This window comes from Colletotrichum costaricense, assembly GCF_030867565.1.
Source record: "Colletotrichum costaricense strain IMI 309622 chromosome Unknown Scaffold_8.1, whole genome shotgun sequence".
Classification (NCBI taxonomy): domain Eukaryota; kingdom Fungi; phylum Ascomycota; class Sordariomycetes; order Glomerellales; family Glomerellaceae; genus Colletotrichum; species Colletotrichum costaricense.
This window is the reverse complement of record NW_026848237.1, coordinates 567,737-585,179: the sequence shown is the minus strand read 5'-3', so window position 1 is coordinate 585,179 and position 17,443 is coordinate 567,737. Positions and strand designations below refer to the sequence as shown.

Sequence of the window (17,443 nt, the reverse complement as noted above, 5' to 3'; positions counted from 1 at the left end):
CCTTCCTATGCTTGCCCTATTGTTCCTTGCCCAACCTCCAGTCTATATCAAGTTATTTGGGGCAACATGTTCAAAAACACACACGCACACGCATTTAGCGCAACCCGCGCGATGCAAACGGGGTAGCGCCGTCCGTTATCCTCCGCAACGACACGAAGGGACCATCCCGGTGACTACGCTCTCAACACAAAAATCTCTTCTTTAACATGTTACATACACAGCTGAAGCTTTCCCCTTCAACGTCTGGAAGATATGATGTGGTTCAGGTTTTTTTTTTTTTACAAGAGGTCGCGGCGGACGAACTCGTCGTAGAGGGCCTTGCCGAGGCCGGCGGGGGAGGGCTCGACAATGACACCGGCGGACTTGAGCGCGGAGATCTTGGAGTCGGCACCGCCCTTGCCGCCAGAGACGATGGCACCGGCGTGACCCATGCGGCGGCCGGGGGGCGCGGAGATACCGGCGATGAAGGAGACAACGGGCTTGCCGCCGTTGACGGTGTTGTTGGCGCGGAGGAAGTCAGCGGCGTCCTCCTCGGCGGAACCACCAATCTCGCCAATCATGATGATGCCGTCCGTCTCCTCGTCCTTGAGGAAGACGTTGAGGCAGTCGATGAAGTTGGTGCCGCTGAAGGGGTCACCGCCGATACCGACGACGAGGGACTGGCCGAGACCGGCCTGGGTGGTCTGGTTGACGGCCTCGTAGGTGAGGGTACCGGAACGGGAGACGATACCGATGCGGCCGCGCTTGTGGATGAAGCCGGGCATGATGCCGATCTTGCACTGGCCGGGGGCGATGATACCGGGGCAGTTGGGGCCGACGAGGCGGGTCTTGGATTGCGTCTTCAGCATGTTGGTGATGCGGACCATGTCTGGGGGATGGTGAGTATTCGAGCTGCGAGATTGCTTCAAGGTTCAAGCCACTCTAAAGCTTCACTTCAGAGCTTTGAAGCTTTAGAGGAACTTGGAGAGGGCAAAGGGGAGCATACCATGCTGGGGGATACCCTCAGTAATGCAGACGACGAGGGGGATCTCAGCGGCAATGGCCTCCTCGATACCGGCGGCGGCCAGAGGGGGGCTGTTTGAATTCTAGGTCAACATCCTATTCTCCCAGGGATTTTCTTTACGATATTGTAGAGTTAACGTACGGGACGAAGATGGCAGTGGCATCGGCGCCAGTCTCCTTGACGGCCTCGCTGACGTTGCCGAAGACGGGGAGACCGAGGTGCTCCTGGCCAGCCTTCTTGGGGTTCGTTCCACCGACGACCTTGGTGCCTGTACATGTCCATTGATATCAGCCTCGGAGTGTTTCCAAAGTAAGGTTTTTGCGATGCGCGAGAGAGATAGATATGGGTCGCGCAATTGCTTCGGAGTTATTATCGCGTACCGTAGTCGATGGCCTGTTGCGCGTGGAAGCTGTGTCGCAAATTGTTGTTAGCTGAGACTGATCTTCTTTCATGCCTATCAATCTGCGCAGGCGCGGACAAAGTAAATATCGCCAGATATGCCTCTCCCCAAAACACCCAAACAGGGGTGGGAAAACATGTGCTACTGAGGTAGTCGGCCCCTCGGGCATCGGAGGAAGATAACACCACTTACGTTCCCTGCTTGCCAGTGAAGCCCTGGAAAAGCACCTTGGTCTCGGAGTTGATGCGCAGGTTGTCAATGGTCTTGGTGTAAGGGCCAGCTGCCGAGGCGCTGTATGCACGCTTCGCGGCTTGGTTCAGGAGCTTGCCTGCCGGCCGCATCTGTCTCAGGGACTGCATCTTGGGCGATGTGTGTGTATGAGTGTGTTAAAATACGTAGAACAGCGCAGCTTCGAAAGAACCGCGGCGCCAATTAAAGAGAGGAAGTAATGGGATTCGGAGGAGGATCTCGTTGGTGAGAGAGGATGGCAGATGGCGGCTATCGTGGGGGAAGGGAAAAAGAGAAGATAGCTGTGGCTGCAATGCAAATTCACGTCACTTTCCGAAAGAAGGGTCAAACTCGCAGTAGGGGAAGGCCAGCAGCAAAACTTGAACCGAGCTCTTTCGCTTCTTTTGCGAGACAACCGGGTCTGCAGCAGGCGAGCCACGACTCCACGAGGCAAGCACGGGACCCGAACGCCCGGGAAAACCCGTGGCCCATTTCGGCGATTCGGTGAAGGGGATGATCCGACCGGACCAATGAAGGCCGCGGCAATCAGCACGGCTCCAAGATGGGAACATTGGGAAGGCACCGAAGGGCACCCTGCCAGCTGTGCCTGCCAAACCCCTCCTGCATTGAACGGTACGTACAGTACGTATCGACTTCAACATGCAGATTTGACGTGTGGCGTCTCCAAATGGGTGAAGCTGTGGCTGATCTACCCCACCATCCAGCAACTTGCATTTGACGGTTTCCTCCAAAATTTCAAAGTGATCGGACAGTCAACTCTCCAACCCCTAACGACACTCCGACTTCATGACTCTGACGACTTGACGCTACGGGGGCGAAATCACGGCAAACACGCGACTGACCTCGACTTGAAAATATCCCGCCGTAATAAGACGAACGACCAAAGAGACGAGCGCCCACCAAACTCGAACTACCCACATACCCCTCAGGATGGCGACCACCACCGTCACCGTCACCAAGGGGCGGTCCAAGAACGATAACCTCCCACCAGAGAACGAGCGCTTCCTACGATGCTGCGCAGATGTCGCCAACGCCCTTATCGAAGACCACGAGGCTATCAGGGACCCCAAGAACCCGCCAAAGGACCTCAACCTCAATTCTTTGCGCAACAAGTTTTCGAGAAAGCACAAGCTCGCCAATATCCCGCCTCTGACGGCCATTATTGCTGCGATCCCTGAGCATTACAAGAAATACATCCTGCCGAAGCTCATTGCAAAACCAATCCGTATGCTATCTCCCTACATTTTCCGCACAAACGGGCGCATGCTTACTAGATCGGCTAGGAACATCATCGGGTATCGCTGTAGTAGCCGTAATGTGCAAGCCTCACCGATGTCCGCACATTGCTTACACGGGGAACATTTGCGTATACTGCCCCGGCGGTCCAGACTCCGATTTCGAATACAGCACCCAATCCTACACCGGATACGAACCCACATCGATGCGAGCGATTCGCGCACGTTACGATCCTTTTGAGCAGGCCCGCGGACGTGTTGACCAGCTCAAGTCTCTGGGTCACTCAGTCGACAAGGTGGAGTACATCATCATGGGTGGCACATTCATGTCACTGCCGGTACCGTACAGGGAGGACTTTATCGCCCAATTACATAATGCGCTCAGCGGATATCAGACATCGAACGTGGACGAGGCAGTGGAGGCTAGTGAGATGAGCAACATCAAGTGCGTCGGTATCACAATCGAGACGAGACCGGATTACTGTTGGCAGCCGCATTTGACCGATATGTTGCGTTATGGCTGCACGAGGTTGGAGATTGGAGTACAGTCGCTTTACGAAGACGTTGCAAGAGACACGAACCGTGGCCACACCGTTGCCGCCGTCGCCGAGACGTTCTGCCTGGCCAAGGACGCTGGTTTCAAGGTGGTCAGTCACATGATGCCTGATTTGCCTAACGTGGGCATGGAGAGAGATCTGGACCAGTTCCGCGAGTACTTTGAGAGCCCTGCGTTCCGTACGGACGGTCTAAAAATTTACCCGACTCTCGTCATCAGAGGCACTGGCCTGTACGAGCTGTGGCGCACAGGTCGATACCAGAATTACACCCCCAACGGCTTGATCGATCTGGTTGCGCGAATTCTGGCGCTAATCCCGCCATGGACACGTATCTACCGAGTGCAGAGAGATATCCCCATGCCTTTGGTCACGTCGGGCGTAGAGAACGGCAACTTGCGCGAATTGGCATTGGCGAGAATGAAGGATTTTGGTACAACATGTCGAGATGTGCGGACGCGCGAGGTCGGTGTCAACGAGGTCAAAAACAAGATTAGGCCGAACCAGATCGAGCTAGTGCGACGAGACTACACAGCCAACGGCGGATGGGAAACGTTCCTTGCATACGAGGACCCGAAGCAGGACATTCTCGTTGCCCTGTTGCGTCTACGAAAGTGCACCGAAAAGTACACGTACCGAGAGGAGCTCGTTGGACAGCCAACGAGTCTGGTCAGAGAGTTGCACGTTTACGGTACCGCAGTGCCGGTACACGCCAGAGACCCGAAGAAGTTCCAGCACCAGGGTTTCGGCACGCTCCTGATGGAGGAGGCAGAGAGAATTGCAAGGGACGAACACGGCAGCGAAAAGATTAGTGTTATTTCTGGTGTAGGTGTGAGAAGCTACTACGCTAAGCTCGGGTACTGGCTCGATGGGCCGTACATGAGCAAATGGCTCGATGGGCGGCCTGGGCCCGATGAGGCTACATGAAGTAAGGAATGGGACGCTCACTGATGGCGAATTGATTCGCCCCGTGGCTTCCTCATAGCCTTTGGCTCCGACGACATGAGGCTTTGCTTTGCGCGCCCGGCACCAGGGACAGACTCAGCATTGTCCTAGGGCTATCAAGAGACGCATTCGCAACGACCGTCGTCTCCTGCTGCATTTTTGATGCCTTTATTCATGTTGGAGGCTCAGAATGGATGCAGGGTAGGATGTGGGCTACCGTGCGCCGAGGGTATGAGGTAGAGGAGGGGAACTGGGTGAAGCTTCGGATACTTCACTTCCCCGCTGCAGCGTCAAGCTTCTCCTCGAATGCGAGAAGGCACTCAAGCACGCCAGGGCCTCCGTTGGTTTCGAGAGCAGACCATTGGTCCCTGGTCATGCGCTTCAGGACGTAGTTAGATACCGTAGAGTGATCGCGCTGATCGGGCCGTCCAATGCCAACTGCTATCCTCGCCCATTTTGACTCTGGGTAATCTGCCTCGCGGAGACAGTTGTTGACGCTCTTGATACCATTGTGGCCTCTGTGACTGCTCTTCCACTTTCTTGTTTTGACGAAGCCCAGGTCCTCTTCCAGATCGTCGTGGACAAGGATGAGACTTAGGTCTGCTGGGTTCCGAGTGCCGAGGGTTTCCTTCCATGCTTTTGCCAACCATTTCCCGGTTACATTCATGACGGAGGGGCTCTGGATCATTGCGTATTTGGGCCCGATTGAGGCCAGGCAGGAGCTGCCACCGAAGCGGCCTCTATGGAAGGCGGGTTGAGAGGGGCCCAGGAGTTTTTGTAGAGAGTTGAGAGCATGGTGACCAGCGGAGTGAAGGGTGTTGTAGTGTGGCTCTGGATTTCCCAGGCTGATGAGTAGAAAACGAGGTGCGCTCATTTTTATTTCTTTTCTTTGGTGCTGTCTGTAATGTAATGAGATGAATGAATTAAGAGAGAGTGGTGGTGTTGAGATTTATCATGAGAGGCTATGAAAACCAGGGACTTGTAACATTATTAAAGGCTGGACTGAACATATATATCTTCGTCAGCATAAAGAATTTGAGGCCATTCTCCTGGTCTAACAAGGTGTGCATAAAAAATCGTATAAGCAGCTTGCGTTTGCACAAAGAAGCTTCTGGGTAGAATTGGCCTCGTGCACGGCTGCACAAGTGTCTCCTTACATAATCACTGACGCTGAGTCACCGGGGAGTGAACAATCGGAAAACGGCACTTGCGCCCACCGCCTTGGCTTTAGCTGCCTTAGGTAAGCACAACAATACAGGCTGCCTACAGGGCTGAGCCACAGAGCTACCCGGCGCTAAGAGGAGCTAGCACCAACAAGGCCGTGGCGCAGCTCCAAAGCCTCTGTTCGCTGACGTCGGTTTCCGTTTCTGGGCGCTGCCCAGGTGCAGTTGGGTCTCCCCAGCATGTTCAGGTGCTGTGCTCCAGGTGCATTGAGTGATTCGTCCGCGCAATCAAAACCGCATTTCCTTTCTCCCCCTCCACCAGCCAGTGCACCACCACCCCCCCCATCAATTCAACTCCGGACGACGAAACGGCCTTCCTACGAACAACGATACCTGCCGAAACCACCGAGTGATCAGTTCACATACACTACCCACTCGAGCATTCTAGTGCCTTTGAATTCCTATTCCGGACCTTAGCACCGAGTACTAAGAGGAAACACACAGCAAGACAGCCAAGATGTCGTGGGCAGGTACGACTTGAGAGTCTCGGACCCTCCTCGGGCGCAACCTGAGCAAAAGAAAATGGAGGACACCAACAACGAAGGATCTGAACTGATGGTATTTGGCTACAGGATTCAAGAAAAATGTCAACCGCGCGACGACGCAGGTGATGATGAAGACGGGTGAGCCCTCTCTGCCCAACTTACAGTCATGAAATACGAAGAGGTTCTGATCTTGGCAGGCCATGTGGAGAAGACCAACGACCGCGACTACGAGGTGGAAGAGAGGTGGGCTACACCCTATCCCCAAGGCCGAGACGCCCGACGGAACGAAACACAATACTGAGACTTCTTTTGGCAGACGATTCAGAACCATGGAGACGGCTTCCTTGCGGTTGCAGAAGGAGGCAAAGGGCTACTTGGATTCATTGCGAGGTGGGTTTGGCGGTCTACGACTATGCACCTCCCTTTGCCAAGGATGACTGTGGGCTAACTTTGTGCAACAGCCATGACTGCTTCCCAGATGCGCATTGCCGAGACGATAGACGCCTTTTACGGAGACTCTGGCGCGAAGGACGGCGTGAGCAGAAGTTACAAGCAGGCAGTGGAGGACCTTGATGCCGAGACCATTAAGGCGCTGGATGGTCCTTACCAGTATGATCACTGGCGACGACTCGGGTATCAGCATAATGGCTAATACGTCGTTTAGGCAAACCGTTCTCGAGCCCATCTCACGCTTCTGCGCTTATTTCCCAGACGTAAACGAATGTCGGTATAACCCAGGCTGCACTCTCATGTCAAATTGCTGACCCTTCCCAGGCATCAAGAAGCGCGGCCACAAGCTCCTCGACTACGATGCGCTACGTGCCAAGGTCAAGAAGCTTGTCGAGAAGCCCGACAAGGACGTGACCAAGCTGCCCCGCGCCGAGAAGGAGATGGAAATGGCAAAGGCCGCCTACGAGCAGCTCAACGAGCAGCTGTCGTCAGAACTTCCCCAGCTCATCGACCTCCGCGTGCCGTATCTCGACCCCACCTTCGAAGCCCTCGTCAAGATCCAGCTACGCTTCTGCGCTGAGGCGTACAGTCGTATGGCGCAGGTGCAGCAGTATTTGGACGCGGATACGAGAGAACAGTATGCGCAGGGCCAGCTGGATCAGCGTGTCGAGCAAGTGCTGCAGGAGATTCGCGAGCTCAGCATCAGTGGCACCGTATGAGCGAGACCCTCGTATCTTTTGTTTACTTTCCGCGTCTTAGTCTGGGCGATGGGTTTCACTCAAGAGTCTGCTGGTAATGGTAGGGGAGTTTTTTACGCGAGCATGGTCTAGGAAGGGTCAAGGCTTTTGGGGATTGTAATAGAGAAAAAGAAACGCAGCCCCCTAGACTTTGCGAGTCACGACTGGAGGGACTTTTGCAGAATTGCCGAGTCCCATGACGACTTTGCATTCATGTATGAAAAATGACTTTTTTCTTTCTTTCTTAATCAAGGGTATCATTGGTTCAACCGCTACGCTCTCCGGAGCGTTCCCCTTTTCTCCCAAGGACATGTATCGTGCAGTTCGTTCCCCTCCACGCTGTTCTGTCTTCAGCCCCAGCTTCAACACCAACACCAACTTCAACTTAACGTCTTTGAAGGTTCTTCATCTCAGTTCCAAGCAGGCAAATCTTTGCCATTCCCCACACATCAGACGCCTCCGCAATGCCCCATCCCCTCACCGAAGACTCTCGCGCCTTGACCCCCGCAGCATAAACCGCGGGCTCCTAACCCTGGAGGCCATTCTGCGCGCCAAACAGGTCGCTCAAGCTCAGCTTCCGGCCAATGGCCTGCATCGCGGGGCCCAGCTCCTCTTCGCCGCCTGGCCCACCGGGGCCGCCGAAACCAGCCACGGCGTTCTGCTCCTGGGCGAGGCGGACGTGTCTCAGCGTCTCGGAGATGAGGGCGGCGTTCATAACGCGCGTGTCCTCCTTGTCTGCGTGGATCCAGATGCCCATGACTTTGTTGGTTCCTTCTGCGGCTTCCTCGCTCGTGCCACGGAGGCGAAAGATGTAAATCTCGTCCATGACTTCAAAGTCGTCCACCTCGCTCAGATCGAGAATCACGTTCTCCAGCCCGCGGCGATTCAACACAAAGATGCATGCTCTCGGATTTGGTGCCGCGCCGGGGACGGGGTCCTGCATGCACAGGAAATAGGTCCCCTCGATGCCCGTCTTGTCCCAGCCCGGGAGGGTGGGATTGAAGGTGTAGACGACGGCGTTGGCGGCGATGGAGAGGGTTGAGTTTATGGAGGGGAGGTAACGGCGGAGGACGGAGAGGTTGAGGTCCGTGTTTGTGCGGTTGAGGAGGGCTGGGTTCGGGTCCGGGACGGGGTGGGAGTCGATGTAGTGCGCCGCGTCGGATTCGTAGTCGGATTGAACCGGGCGGGGGCCGGAGATTGGGTTTCCTTGGGAGGAGTGGCGGGCGTGGCCGCCGCCGCGTCGACGGGGGGTTGATCGGGACATTGTGGTGGTGTTGGTGATGTGTGTGTGTGTGTGTGTGTGTGTGTGTGTGTGTGTGTGTGTGTGTGTAGTGTTGCTGTAGGAATGTGAGCTTGGAGTCGGGTTGGTGTTTGTATGTGGGTCGTAGAGTCGTCGGAGATTGTTGTCCGTGGGAGAGTTGAGCAGGTATCGTGAAGTTGGAGGTTGTGGTGTTGTCAACTTGTAAGGTGTAAGGTGAGCAAGTTGAAGCTTGGTTGCTTCGGAAGAGGTGCGGATGAGGTCAGTGTGCGAGGTGGATCTCCCCCGTCTTCAGGCCGTAGGTGCCTTATCGGCTTATCTGAGCCTTATCGCGATAAAGCACGCGAGTCTACCCCGCCAATCCCAGCGCTGTGGCAGTGCAGAAATGCAGAGGGGTCCCCTAGCAAACCCCCTGTCGTTCCAGCGCAGCGCTGTCAGTGACTGTGAGGTGCGACCCCCCGGGAAAAGATGCACGTCACCGGTCCTGCGACCCAGAAACGAGGCGTCCGACGACGGGAATCTGTGGATGAGAGATCCCGGCGATAATCTTTCCCTTCCCCAGTCTCTTTTCCCTCCCTTTCTCTACTCCATATACCTGGTAGCGGGATACTTCTGCAACATCTTATTGAACAAACGCCTTTAACGACTTCAAGACTGTTCAGATCTTGTTCATCTTCTTCCCCTCCAATCTCCTCTCTGCTCCGGCTCGTCCGTACATTTCTAGGGCATCCAAGTTTCATCCAACATCCAGGCCATCTCGCTGACTACTACTTCGGCTCCCTCTCGCGCCTGGTCGACTCCTGCGCATAACTGAAGCCATCCTGGTCCGTGACCTCACTTACGACAACTCGTAGCCACGCTCAAAATACGAACATCATGCGCCGGGCCACGCCGGACTGATCGACGACCAACAACAGACACACCAAAGCAGAGGACCCTGGACCGGCCTCTTGTCTCACCCCTCTTAGCCGCCGCCGACGCCGCCGCCAGCGCCGTCCACCGACCCCGTCAAATAATACCCCCTTAGACCCCTAGAGCTCCCTTTCTCTGGGACCTCTCGAAACTACCACTCCTGCACGCTCCCTCGCTCGCTTGCATCTCAGCAGCAACCAGCGCATGGCTTCGGCTCCCGCGATGGCGCCCCCCTCCGAGACCATCCCCTCCACGACCTCAGACCCCGTCGACCTCTCGTCCACGCCGCAGTCCCTTGCCCGTGCCGTCTACGCTCGTCGGGCAGAGTACGTACGGCCACACCGGATCCGGGTCAAGATTGGAACATGGAACGTGGCTGCGTGTCCTGGCACCGACAAGGACCTGGCGAGCTGGTTCGTTGACGGATATGGTCTCGACACTACGCTCTCGAGGCTCAACATCGCGGATCACGATACGGTAGAGACGGATCCTCCGCCAGCCGCCAAGGACGGAACCAAGGAACCGGCCAAGGATGCGACTGAAGAGCAAGATCCGAATGCCTCGGTGCACTTGGTCGGAGGCGACAAGGTCGGACTGTACGTCTTGGGCTTGCAGGAGATTGTCGACCTGAATATGGCAAGGGACTACATGAACCGCATGGCATCCGATCAAGGACCTATGAAGAAGTGGAAAGAAGCCCTGGAAGAAGCCATGCCGGATGGATACGAGCTCGTTGCCGCAGAGCAAATGTCTGGTCTGTTGCTGCTGGCCTATGCTTCCCCTGAGGTAGCACCTACAGTCAGCAACGTGAGCACAGTCTCTGTCGGAACGGGCCTCTTTGGATACTTGGGGAACAAGGGAGCTGTAACTACGCGACTACTGCTCGGGGAGACAACCCGCATGGTCTTTGTCAACTGCCACCTGGCTAGCGGCGCGGAGCAGACATACCTGGACCGGAGATTGTGGGACGTCGGGCAGATTTTGACAAGGACGCAGTTTGACCCGATCAATCTGGCAGGAGAAAATGAAGCTGAGCCGGAGAAGATTGGCGACGAGGACTTTGCCTTCTGGGTGGGTGACTTGAATTTCCGTGTGGATGGACTGCCCGGTAATGATATCCGGCGCCTGCTTCAACTACACACCCGTGGCGAGTACGACTTGGACAAAAGGGGGCGCAAAGTTATCGCCGGCGAGGAGGTTCTAGTGGTCAAGAGCGCAAAGAAGAGTGACTACACGGATGACGACACCTCAACGATCGAAACGACTCTATCATCAGAGGCCAGTTTTGATGATTCCTCAAGCTCCCTGCCAGATCCCGACGACTTTTTGCCTGACCCAAGTGACGATCCTGCGTCTTTGCAAGCAACCCTGGACTCTCTTCTGCCGCATGACCAGCTAAGGAGGATAATCAAGGAGAAGAAGGCCTTCCACGACGGCTGGCGCGAAGGACAAATCACTTTCCTGCCCTCGTACAAATACGACGTCGGGACCATCAGTCTCTTTGACTCGAGCGAGAAACAAAGAGCCCCGAGTTGGTGCGATCGTATTTTGTACAGAACAAGAAAGGACAGGGAGGAATATGAGCAAAGGGTCAAGGAGGCCGAGGAGGCAAAGAAGAAGGACGAGGAGATGACGGCGCGGGGTATCGACCATGCGACCGATGACGACGACGTCCTGTTCAGCTACGACCCGGATGCGGACGGCGAGGAGGTGCCTACGGGCGAAGCTGGCCTCGACTACGACGAATATGAAGAAGATGATAACGAACCAGAGGAAGTTGTCACCAAGGAAGGATTCACGGACAGAATACAGCTCGATATCTACACTTCACACCAGCGGATCATTTCCTCAGACCACAAGCCTATCATCTCCATCTTCACGCTCGACTACGACGCGGTGGTGCCGGATCTCAAGGCTAAAGTCCATGCCGAAGTTGCAAAGGAGCTGGATCGTGCCGAGAACGAGGGACGGCCTCTCGTCACCGTCATCCTTGACAACCCAGACATGCAAGCCAAGGGTGAGGATGGGGTGGACCTTGGTGAAGCCGTCGACTTTGGAGATGTTACCTACCGCTGCAAACAGACGGCGACGTTGACAATCGCAAACACTGGACGAGTGCCGGCCAAGTTTGCTTTTGTTGAGAAACCCACGATTGAGGAGGATTCCGAGGCTTCGAGCCCACCAGCCTGGCTAAGATCATCATTCAAACGCACAGCCGCTGACGAAAGCGCAGAGGAGTCGCCAGATCTGGGCGACGAGGTCACCTTGGAACCCGGCGAGACGGTCAGTGGTGTTTTGGAGATATACGTTAGCGACATTTCCCATGTCCGAGCCCTCAACGACGGCCGGTCAACTCTTGAGGACATCTTGGTTCTGCGTGTTGAAGACGGCAGAGACCATTTCATTCCAGTCCGCGCCTCGTGGCTTCCGACGTGTTTCGGACGCTCGATAGACGAGCTCATCCGTATTCCCGACGGAGGCATTCGGGCTTTCATGAAGTCGAGGGATAGCAAGAGCTCCGGTTCCATCCCATACGATCTCGACGTCCGCTGCGCTGCTCCTAAGGAGCTCTTCAAGCTTACAGAAGCTGTCGAGGTGATGATGCTCCGCGCCATCGCGGAAGCAAACATGATTGAGGAACATGTCATCCCGGCTGACAAGCCCGGCTGGCCCTTTGACGAGACCACATGGCTGTTCAAAGACAAAGAGTCCCGTGACAGCCAGATTATCGCTTTAATCGAGGCACTGGACAATGACCAACCCCTTGTCGAAGCGCTTCCCGTTGAAGTCCCATCACTATACCGCCTCGAAGTACTCGCCGAGGTCCTGCTTCTCTTCCTTAGCGGCCTGACTGATGGCATCATCACCGCAGCCCTCTGGGCCAAGATCGAAGTTGCCATCCCTCACCTGGGAGCGGCCGCAGCACGGTCACCACCCGAAGTCGAAGACGACAAGACTGCGGTGTTAGACATCCTCGCCACGGCGCCCAATCACAATATCGCCTTTGTCTTCCTCACGGCGACGCTGTCCAAAGTGGTCGCGGAGATGGCTCCCATCTCGCGGTCAGAGGTCGAGGCGCTGACCATGCAGAAGCCCAACAGGCGGAGTCTCAGCTTTAGACGGCTTACGGGCGGCAACGCGGCTGCTGAGGCTGCGTTGGCGAGGCGGCGTCTTCGAGAGAGGAGGGTCGGTGAGGTGTTTGGCAAGGCTGTGTGCCGGGTGGGGTTGCCTGCCAAAGATAAGGAGAGGAAAGCTGTCGAGGAGAAGATGAGAGGGGCTTTGGAGATCTTTGTGAGGAGGCCGCTTGAGGATGGCTAGACAAAGAGGTGTTGATGGTGTTATTTTACATTTGTGAATGATAGACGTAGAGGAATGATACCTGTTGGCATGCCACCATCTTCTCACCGTGTTTTACATACAGACTACTTTGCAAGGTAAAGCTCTATTTTGCTCGTACCTCCTGGCAACCTCCAACGGAGTAGTCCGTAGACGATCGTCAACAGGGATTTATGGTGCTACATAGTCGGACTCTGCGCGGACCCCGCGACTCCACAGTCAACGTAGTCTGCTCCTCATCGCTTAAGCATACGAGTACGATGTACGAACTAAGCGAGCTATCATTCATATATCTAGTATCGCTCTTCATGATCACAATCCATGAAGCTTAGCCTTCACCAGAACGACGGTTTCCAGACTCAACATGGCCGGTCCACTCATCCTAGCCGGCTTAGCCTTAGCCACCTCAGTCCACGTTGCCGCAAAACCCTGTTCACCAACTTCCTTCTCATTCCCTCAAGTCGGAGACCTCATATATCACTCTACCACCGCCAACCCCTTCACAGACTTCACCCAAAACTCAGGATGGAAACCTGAAGCAGCACTCGTGCCCCCGGAAGGCGTGACGGCGTGTAACGTCACCGTCTCATACACCCGCCCCAGCTCGCACTCTGTAGTCACAGTTAACGTCTGGTTGCCTCTCCAGGATGCTTATAATTCCCGCTTCTTGGGCATTGGTGGCGGCGGGTGGTTGGCGGGTGAGATTGGTGACGATGTGATGGCGGGGTATACCGCTTTAGGATACGCTGTTGCTGCTACGAATGGTGGCTACGAACATGATCCATACGGTACAGCAGATTCCTGGCTGTTTAAAGATGGAAAACCGAATCTTGATGCGTTGGAGAACTTCGCGTATAGGGGATTGCATGAGATGACGCTCATTGGAAAACACATTGCTTCGGAGTATTACGGCCGGAAACCCAATTTCTCCTACTGGAGCGGGTGTTCTACCGGCGGGAGGCAGGGTCTCGCGATGGCGCAGCGATTTCCGGGGGCCTATGACGGGATTCTCGTCGGGTGTCCAGCAATCAGTTTTCCCGCGTTGCTGATGGGGATGTTTTGGCCACAGGTCGTGATGAACGAGATGGGCGTGTATCCTTCTGCTTGCGAGATGGAGGCTATACAGAAGGCTGCGGTCGAGGCCTGTGATGAGGAGGATGGAGTTAAGAATGGAGTGATCGAGAGGGATGATCTGTGTGAGTTTGAGCCGAAGAGTGTGCTTGGGAGGGAGATCGAGTGTGAGGGGGTTAAGGGGAGGGTTTCTGAGGGAGCGGTTGTTGTTGCTGAGGCTTTGATGAGGGGGCCTGTTGATGAGGAAGGGGGGAGTTTGTTTCCAGGCTCGACGGCGGGGACTGCTGCGACGGGGTTGATGGCGTTGGCGAATACTGTTTGTGAGGGAGGGAGGTGTCGTGGGCGGCCGTTTACGATTGCTACGGATTGGATTAGGCTGTTGGTGAAGAAGGATGCTGGGTATGATCCGGCGAGTATGACGAGACGGGAGGCTGTCCGGCTGTTCAGGGAGACGGTGGAGGAGTTTGGGGATATGATTGGGAGCGATGAACCTGATCTCAGGGGATTCAGGGAGACTGGGGGGAAGATGATTGCGTGGCATTCTATCAACGATGAAGCTATCACCATCAATGCCATGAGGCGGTATTATGGCAAAGTCCTGGAGGTTGATGGAGGGAGAGAGGAACAAGTTGAGACCGAGGGGTACTTCAGGTTTTTTGAGGTTCCTGGGACTACGCATTGTGCTGCGCCTAGAGGGGCTGGGTTTCCTTTGAGGGCTTTGGATGCTTTGAGGCGGTGGGTTGAGGAGGGGGTCGCGTCGGAGCAGTTGGATGCTGTTGTTATGGGACTGGCTGAAGGTGAGGTGGCGGAGAGTAAGACTCCTTTCTGTAGGTTTCCCTTGGTTGCGAAGGCGGATGGTTCTGGTTGGATTTGTGTAGAGCGTCAGAAGATTGGGATGACTGAGGAGGAGAGGGTGAAGGATGAGTTGTGATCTAGATGCCGCGCCGAGAGGACACTATGTACTATCATCTGTTCCCATCACCTGCACCATGTGAGGAAGCTGAATACTTTACGCAACACATCATCTGGCCCTTATTCTTCCTTCTCAGGCTTCTGTCCATAAACAACGTCACTGCGCATAGAGTCAGCAGGCAGCCCAGGTGCTTGAGTATCTCATCTCATGGCGATAACTTACTAATGATACCACGCATGTACCTTGCCCGATTTCAACTCCTCACGAACTTGGGCGCACAGGACCAGTACTTCCTCCTTCGTCCAAGCAAGACCTCCACAGAGCAACTTGAGCGAGAATCCCTCGAGCCCTTCCAGTAGTTGAATCAAGTTACACATCCCAAGGTCCCTGAGATGTGCGTCCTTAGGCCAGGGACCGTTGGGGATCTTGAACGGCACGTGGTGGACGTTGATAAGGTCGGTGTTATCTCGTACCAGGTCTTTGAGCTTGGGACCGATCTGGGCGTCGCGTCCAAATACCTTGCAGGCGTCCATGAAGGTGTCAGCCCAGCGCTGGATAGCGGTGTCCTTGAGCGTGCCGTCGTCGCTTTGGAGCATGAAGCTCCAGTCCTGGAATTCGGCCCAACCGCCAGGATTGAGATTTCTGGACGCGCTGTTAGAAAGGACGGGAAGTCTAGAATCCGGGAACTTACTGAGAGACCCTGTTGACGTAGGTTGGCCAGTCTGCTAGCGAGCCGGACAGGTATCGACTGAAGATGAAGTCGTACTTGTTCTGCCCAACCCACTCGCTCTCGACATCATCGATTTCGAACTTGACATTCGTCGGAACCCTGTTGCGATGGACTCTTAGCGAATCACCATTTTGCCGGTTCTGGCATGTTTAATTCAATGCCTTGGTGCTGGTGGACATACCACTTTGGCTGGATGGCACTCAGATCATTGCCGATGATCTAACACACTCTTAGTACTCTTCCCCATACGGGCAGGTCACACCGTACCTCGGCTCCAGGGAACAGGTCTCCCATCTCGATGGACCCTATAGGTATGAGAACTCAGAAGACGACGGAGAGATTGCAAAGCAGCGCATTGCAACGTACAAATGCCAGTGCCGGTACCAACATCCAGAACGCGATGCAGTTTTGCTTCCTTGATAGGCGCAAGGAATAGTTTATTTCCAATGGTCTTGACCATCAACGTGTGCACCAAATCGAGGCGGTCCATTTCGTCCTACACCCGAATCTTCAGCCCGCGCAACATTTCCAGCGACAAGGAAGAGCTCAGACCTCGTCATTGGGAAAGTTGTACGCTACTTTCCGTTAGTCGTGATGAAGACTAGAGCGTTCGTGGAGCTCTACATAGTGGCCCCAAGGCTCCTGTGGCATACCTCCAGCGCGGAAAGCGTGGTACCGACGGCCGTACTCTGTTGGGTAATCCACGACTGAAGACGTGAGCGAGGCTGTGTATGAGGACCTGCGACGATTAGCTCCTCGTCCCCAAGAGCTCAGACCTTGAAAGGCAGTAGTGAGGCTTGCGTACATTTGATCATCAATCGTGGACGCATTTTCCTAGCCGCCCGTAAGACCTAGTCATTAGTTTCCATGATTGATGTACCAGAGTACTCTGCAGACGTACGCTTGCTCCATCATCGACGTCAATCGCTGCAGGCTCAGTCGCAGCGGCAACGGGCTCAGTGGCTGTAGGAGCTGCCGGCGAATCTTGCGATTCGTTTCTTGGGCTCACCGAAGCGTGTGGTGATGGATTTGACATTCTGAACCTGATACGTCCTGTTATTGACGCTGGAGAACAATTTTTGAGCCAAGAAATGCTTCCAAGAGCGCGCTTTGGTGCTGAGAAGAGCTGCGAGATATTTGTAGCGAGATTCCGTGGATGAGAAACCCCCGCAGCTTGGCGAATTACCCACCGTCACTTGAAAATGGTTGGTTCCTCTTTCTCAAGTTCCAACTGCACATTGTGCAGCGCGTATCAGACCATTGTGCGTCCGTGTTTCCTCCTTCCTTGCCGGTGATCCCTGCCCGCCGGAAATGTTGAGTCTAGAGTCCTTTTGTGTCCCCAGCCCTCTGATAGTGCCGAGTTTGCATGTGACCTGCTAGAGTAATAGAGAGAAGCACTGCCAGGCCCTCATGTTTCGGAATTACTTACTTAAGGCTCACTCTGCCTAGGCTTGAGACTGTTGTTATGAAAGGGCGGTGTTGTAAGTTGTCGGAAATCGTAGTTCTTCATTGGAGAGTTGTATCCTGGCAGATGGCAAGGTTTATTTGGCGAAGAGTCCACCAATTGGACAATTGGTTGCAGAACCCCTACCTACCTAAGTAGCTGCACGAGTCCCGTGTCCTATGTTCCTCTAGTCAATGATTTCCCTAAAAGTCTACCACACGGCAATCTTCGTTGTAAGTTGTGCATTGCTAAACGCTTTCAACGCCCATCTGGAAGTCCCATTTTGAGCTAGCGCTCGTTCTCTCACACCGCGCCCGTTTGACGAAGCATGTCTCGGAACATGTAGGTCACAAACCCGAAGATGACTATGACGGCAGTGGACTACATGTAGACTTCTGCAAAACTGCAGTGGTGTTTGAAAACAAGCAAAAGCGTGTTTGATGACTCTGAAGAAGCGAAGGTATTATACACTGACAACTCTGAAAGCATGGAATTGTT

General features: G+C 54.8%; 8 protein-coding genes across 8 annotated transcripts; 4 read left to right on the top strand and 4 right to left on the bottom strand.

Annotated features, from left to right (window-relative positions):
• Positions 1 to 278: 278 nt before the first annotated feature.
• CCOS01_08219 (succinate-CoA ligase) lies at positions 279 to 1,762 on the bottom strand (the record flags this gene model as incomplete). The annotated part of the gene is made up of 5 exons (XM_060456380.1): positions 279 to 868; positions 986 to 1,074; positions 1,145 to 1,271; positions 1,384 to 1,412; positions 1,596 to 1,762. The coding sequence occupies 5 exons, from the start codon at positions 1,760 to 1,762 to the stop codon at positions 279 to 281; spliced, it is 1,002 nt and encodes a 333-aa protein (XP_060312654.1).
• An 820-nt stretch (positions 1,763 to 2,582) lies between these two features.
• Positions 2,583 to 4,497, top strand: CCOS01_08218 (ELP3 family histone acetyltransferase; the record flags this gene model as incomplete). The annotated part of the gene is made up of 2 exons (XM_060456379.1): positions 2,583 to 2,877; positions 4,427 to 4,497. 2 exons carry the CDS (start codon positions 2,583 to 2,585, stop codon positions 4,495 to 4,497), a joined length of 366 nt encoding a protein of 121 aa, XP_060312653.1.
• A 160-nt stretch (positions 4,498 to 4,657) lies between these two features.
• On the bottom strand, positions 4,658 to 5,260 carry CCOS01_08217 (peptidyl-tRNA hydrolase; the record flags this gene model as incomplete). Its single annotated transcript, XM_060456378.1, has 1 exon — positions 4,658 to 5,260. One exon carries the CDS (start codon positions 5,258 to 5,260, stop codon positions 4,658 to 4,660), a length of 603 nt encoding a protein of 200 aa, XP_060312652.1.
• An 806-nt stretch (positions 5,261 to 6,066) lies between these two features.
• Positions 6,067 to 7,263, top strand: CCOS01_08216 (hob3; the record flags this gene model as incomplete). Its single annotated transcript, XM_060456377.1, has 7 exons — positions 6,067 to 6,079; positions 6,182 to 6,232; positions 6,292 to 6,337; positions 6,411 to 6,484; positions 6,556 to 6,703; positions 6,759 to 6,817; positions 6,869 to 7,263. 7 exons carry the CDS (start codon positions 6,067 to 6,069, stop codon positions 7,261 to 7,263), a joined length of 786 nt encoding a protein of 261 aa, XP_060312651.1.
• Positions 7,264 to 7,807: 544 nt separating this feature from the next.
• On the bottom strand, positions 7,808 to 8,545 carry CCOS01_08215 (Dcp1-like decapping family protein; the record flags this gene model as incomplete). Its single annotated transcript, XM_060456376.1, has 1 exon — positions 7,808 to 8,545. The coding sequence occupies one exon, from the start codon at positions 8,543 to 8,545 to the stop codon at positions 7,808 to 7,810; it is 738 nt and encodes a 245-aa protein (XP_060312650.1).
• Positions 8,546 to 9,655: 1,110 nt separating this feature from the next.
• Positions 9,656 to 12,769, top strand: CCOS01_08214 (endonuclease/Exonuclease/phosphatase; the record flags this gene model as incomplete). Its single annotated transcript, XM_060456375.1, has 1 exon — positions 9,656 to 12,769. The coding sequence occupies one exon, from the start codon at positions 9,656 to 9,658 to the stop codon at positions 12,767 to 12,769; it is 3,114 nt and encodes a 1,037-aa protein (XP_060312649.1).
• A 382-nt stretch (positions 12,770 to 13,151) lies between these two features.
• On the top strand, positions 13,152 to 14,789 carry CCOS01_08213 (tannase and feruloyl esterase; the record flags this gene model as incomplete). The annotated part of the gene is made up of 1 exon (XM_060456374.1): positions 13,152 to 14,789. One exon carries the CDS (start codon positions 13,152 to 13,154, stop codon positions 14,787 to 14,789), a length of 1,638 nt encoding a protein of 545 aa, XP_060312648.1.
• A 101-nt stretch (positions 14,790 to 14,890) lies between these two features.
• On the bottom strand, positions 14,891 to 16,537 carry CCOS01_08212 (methyltransferase domain-containing protein; the record flags this gene model as incomplete). The annotated part of the gene is made up of 9 exons (XM_060456373.1): positions 14,891 to 14,930; positions 14,994 to 15,413; positions 15,463 to 15,600; positions 15,683 to 15,720; positions 15,769 to 15,806; positions 15,868 to 15,997; positions 16,054 to 16,076; positions 16,155 to 16,335; positions 16,403 to 16,537. The coding sequence occupies 9 exons, from the start codon at positions 16,535 to 16,537 to the stop codon at positions 14,891 to 14,893; spliced, it is 1,143 nt and encodes a 380-aa protein (XP_060312647.1).
• Positions 16,538 to 17,443: the final 906 nt, after the last annotated feature.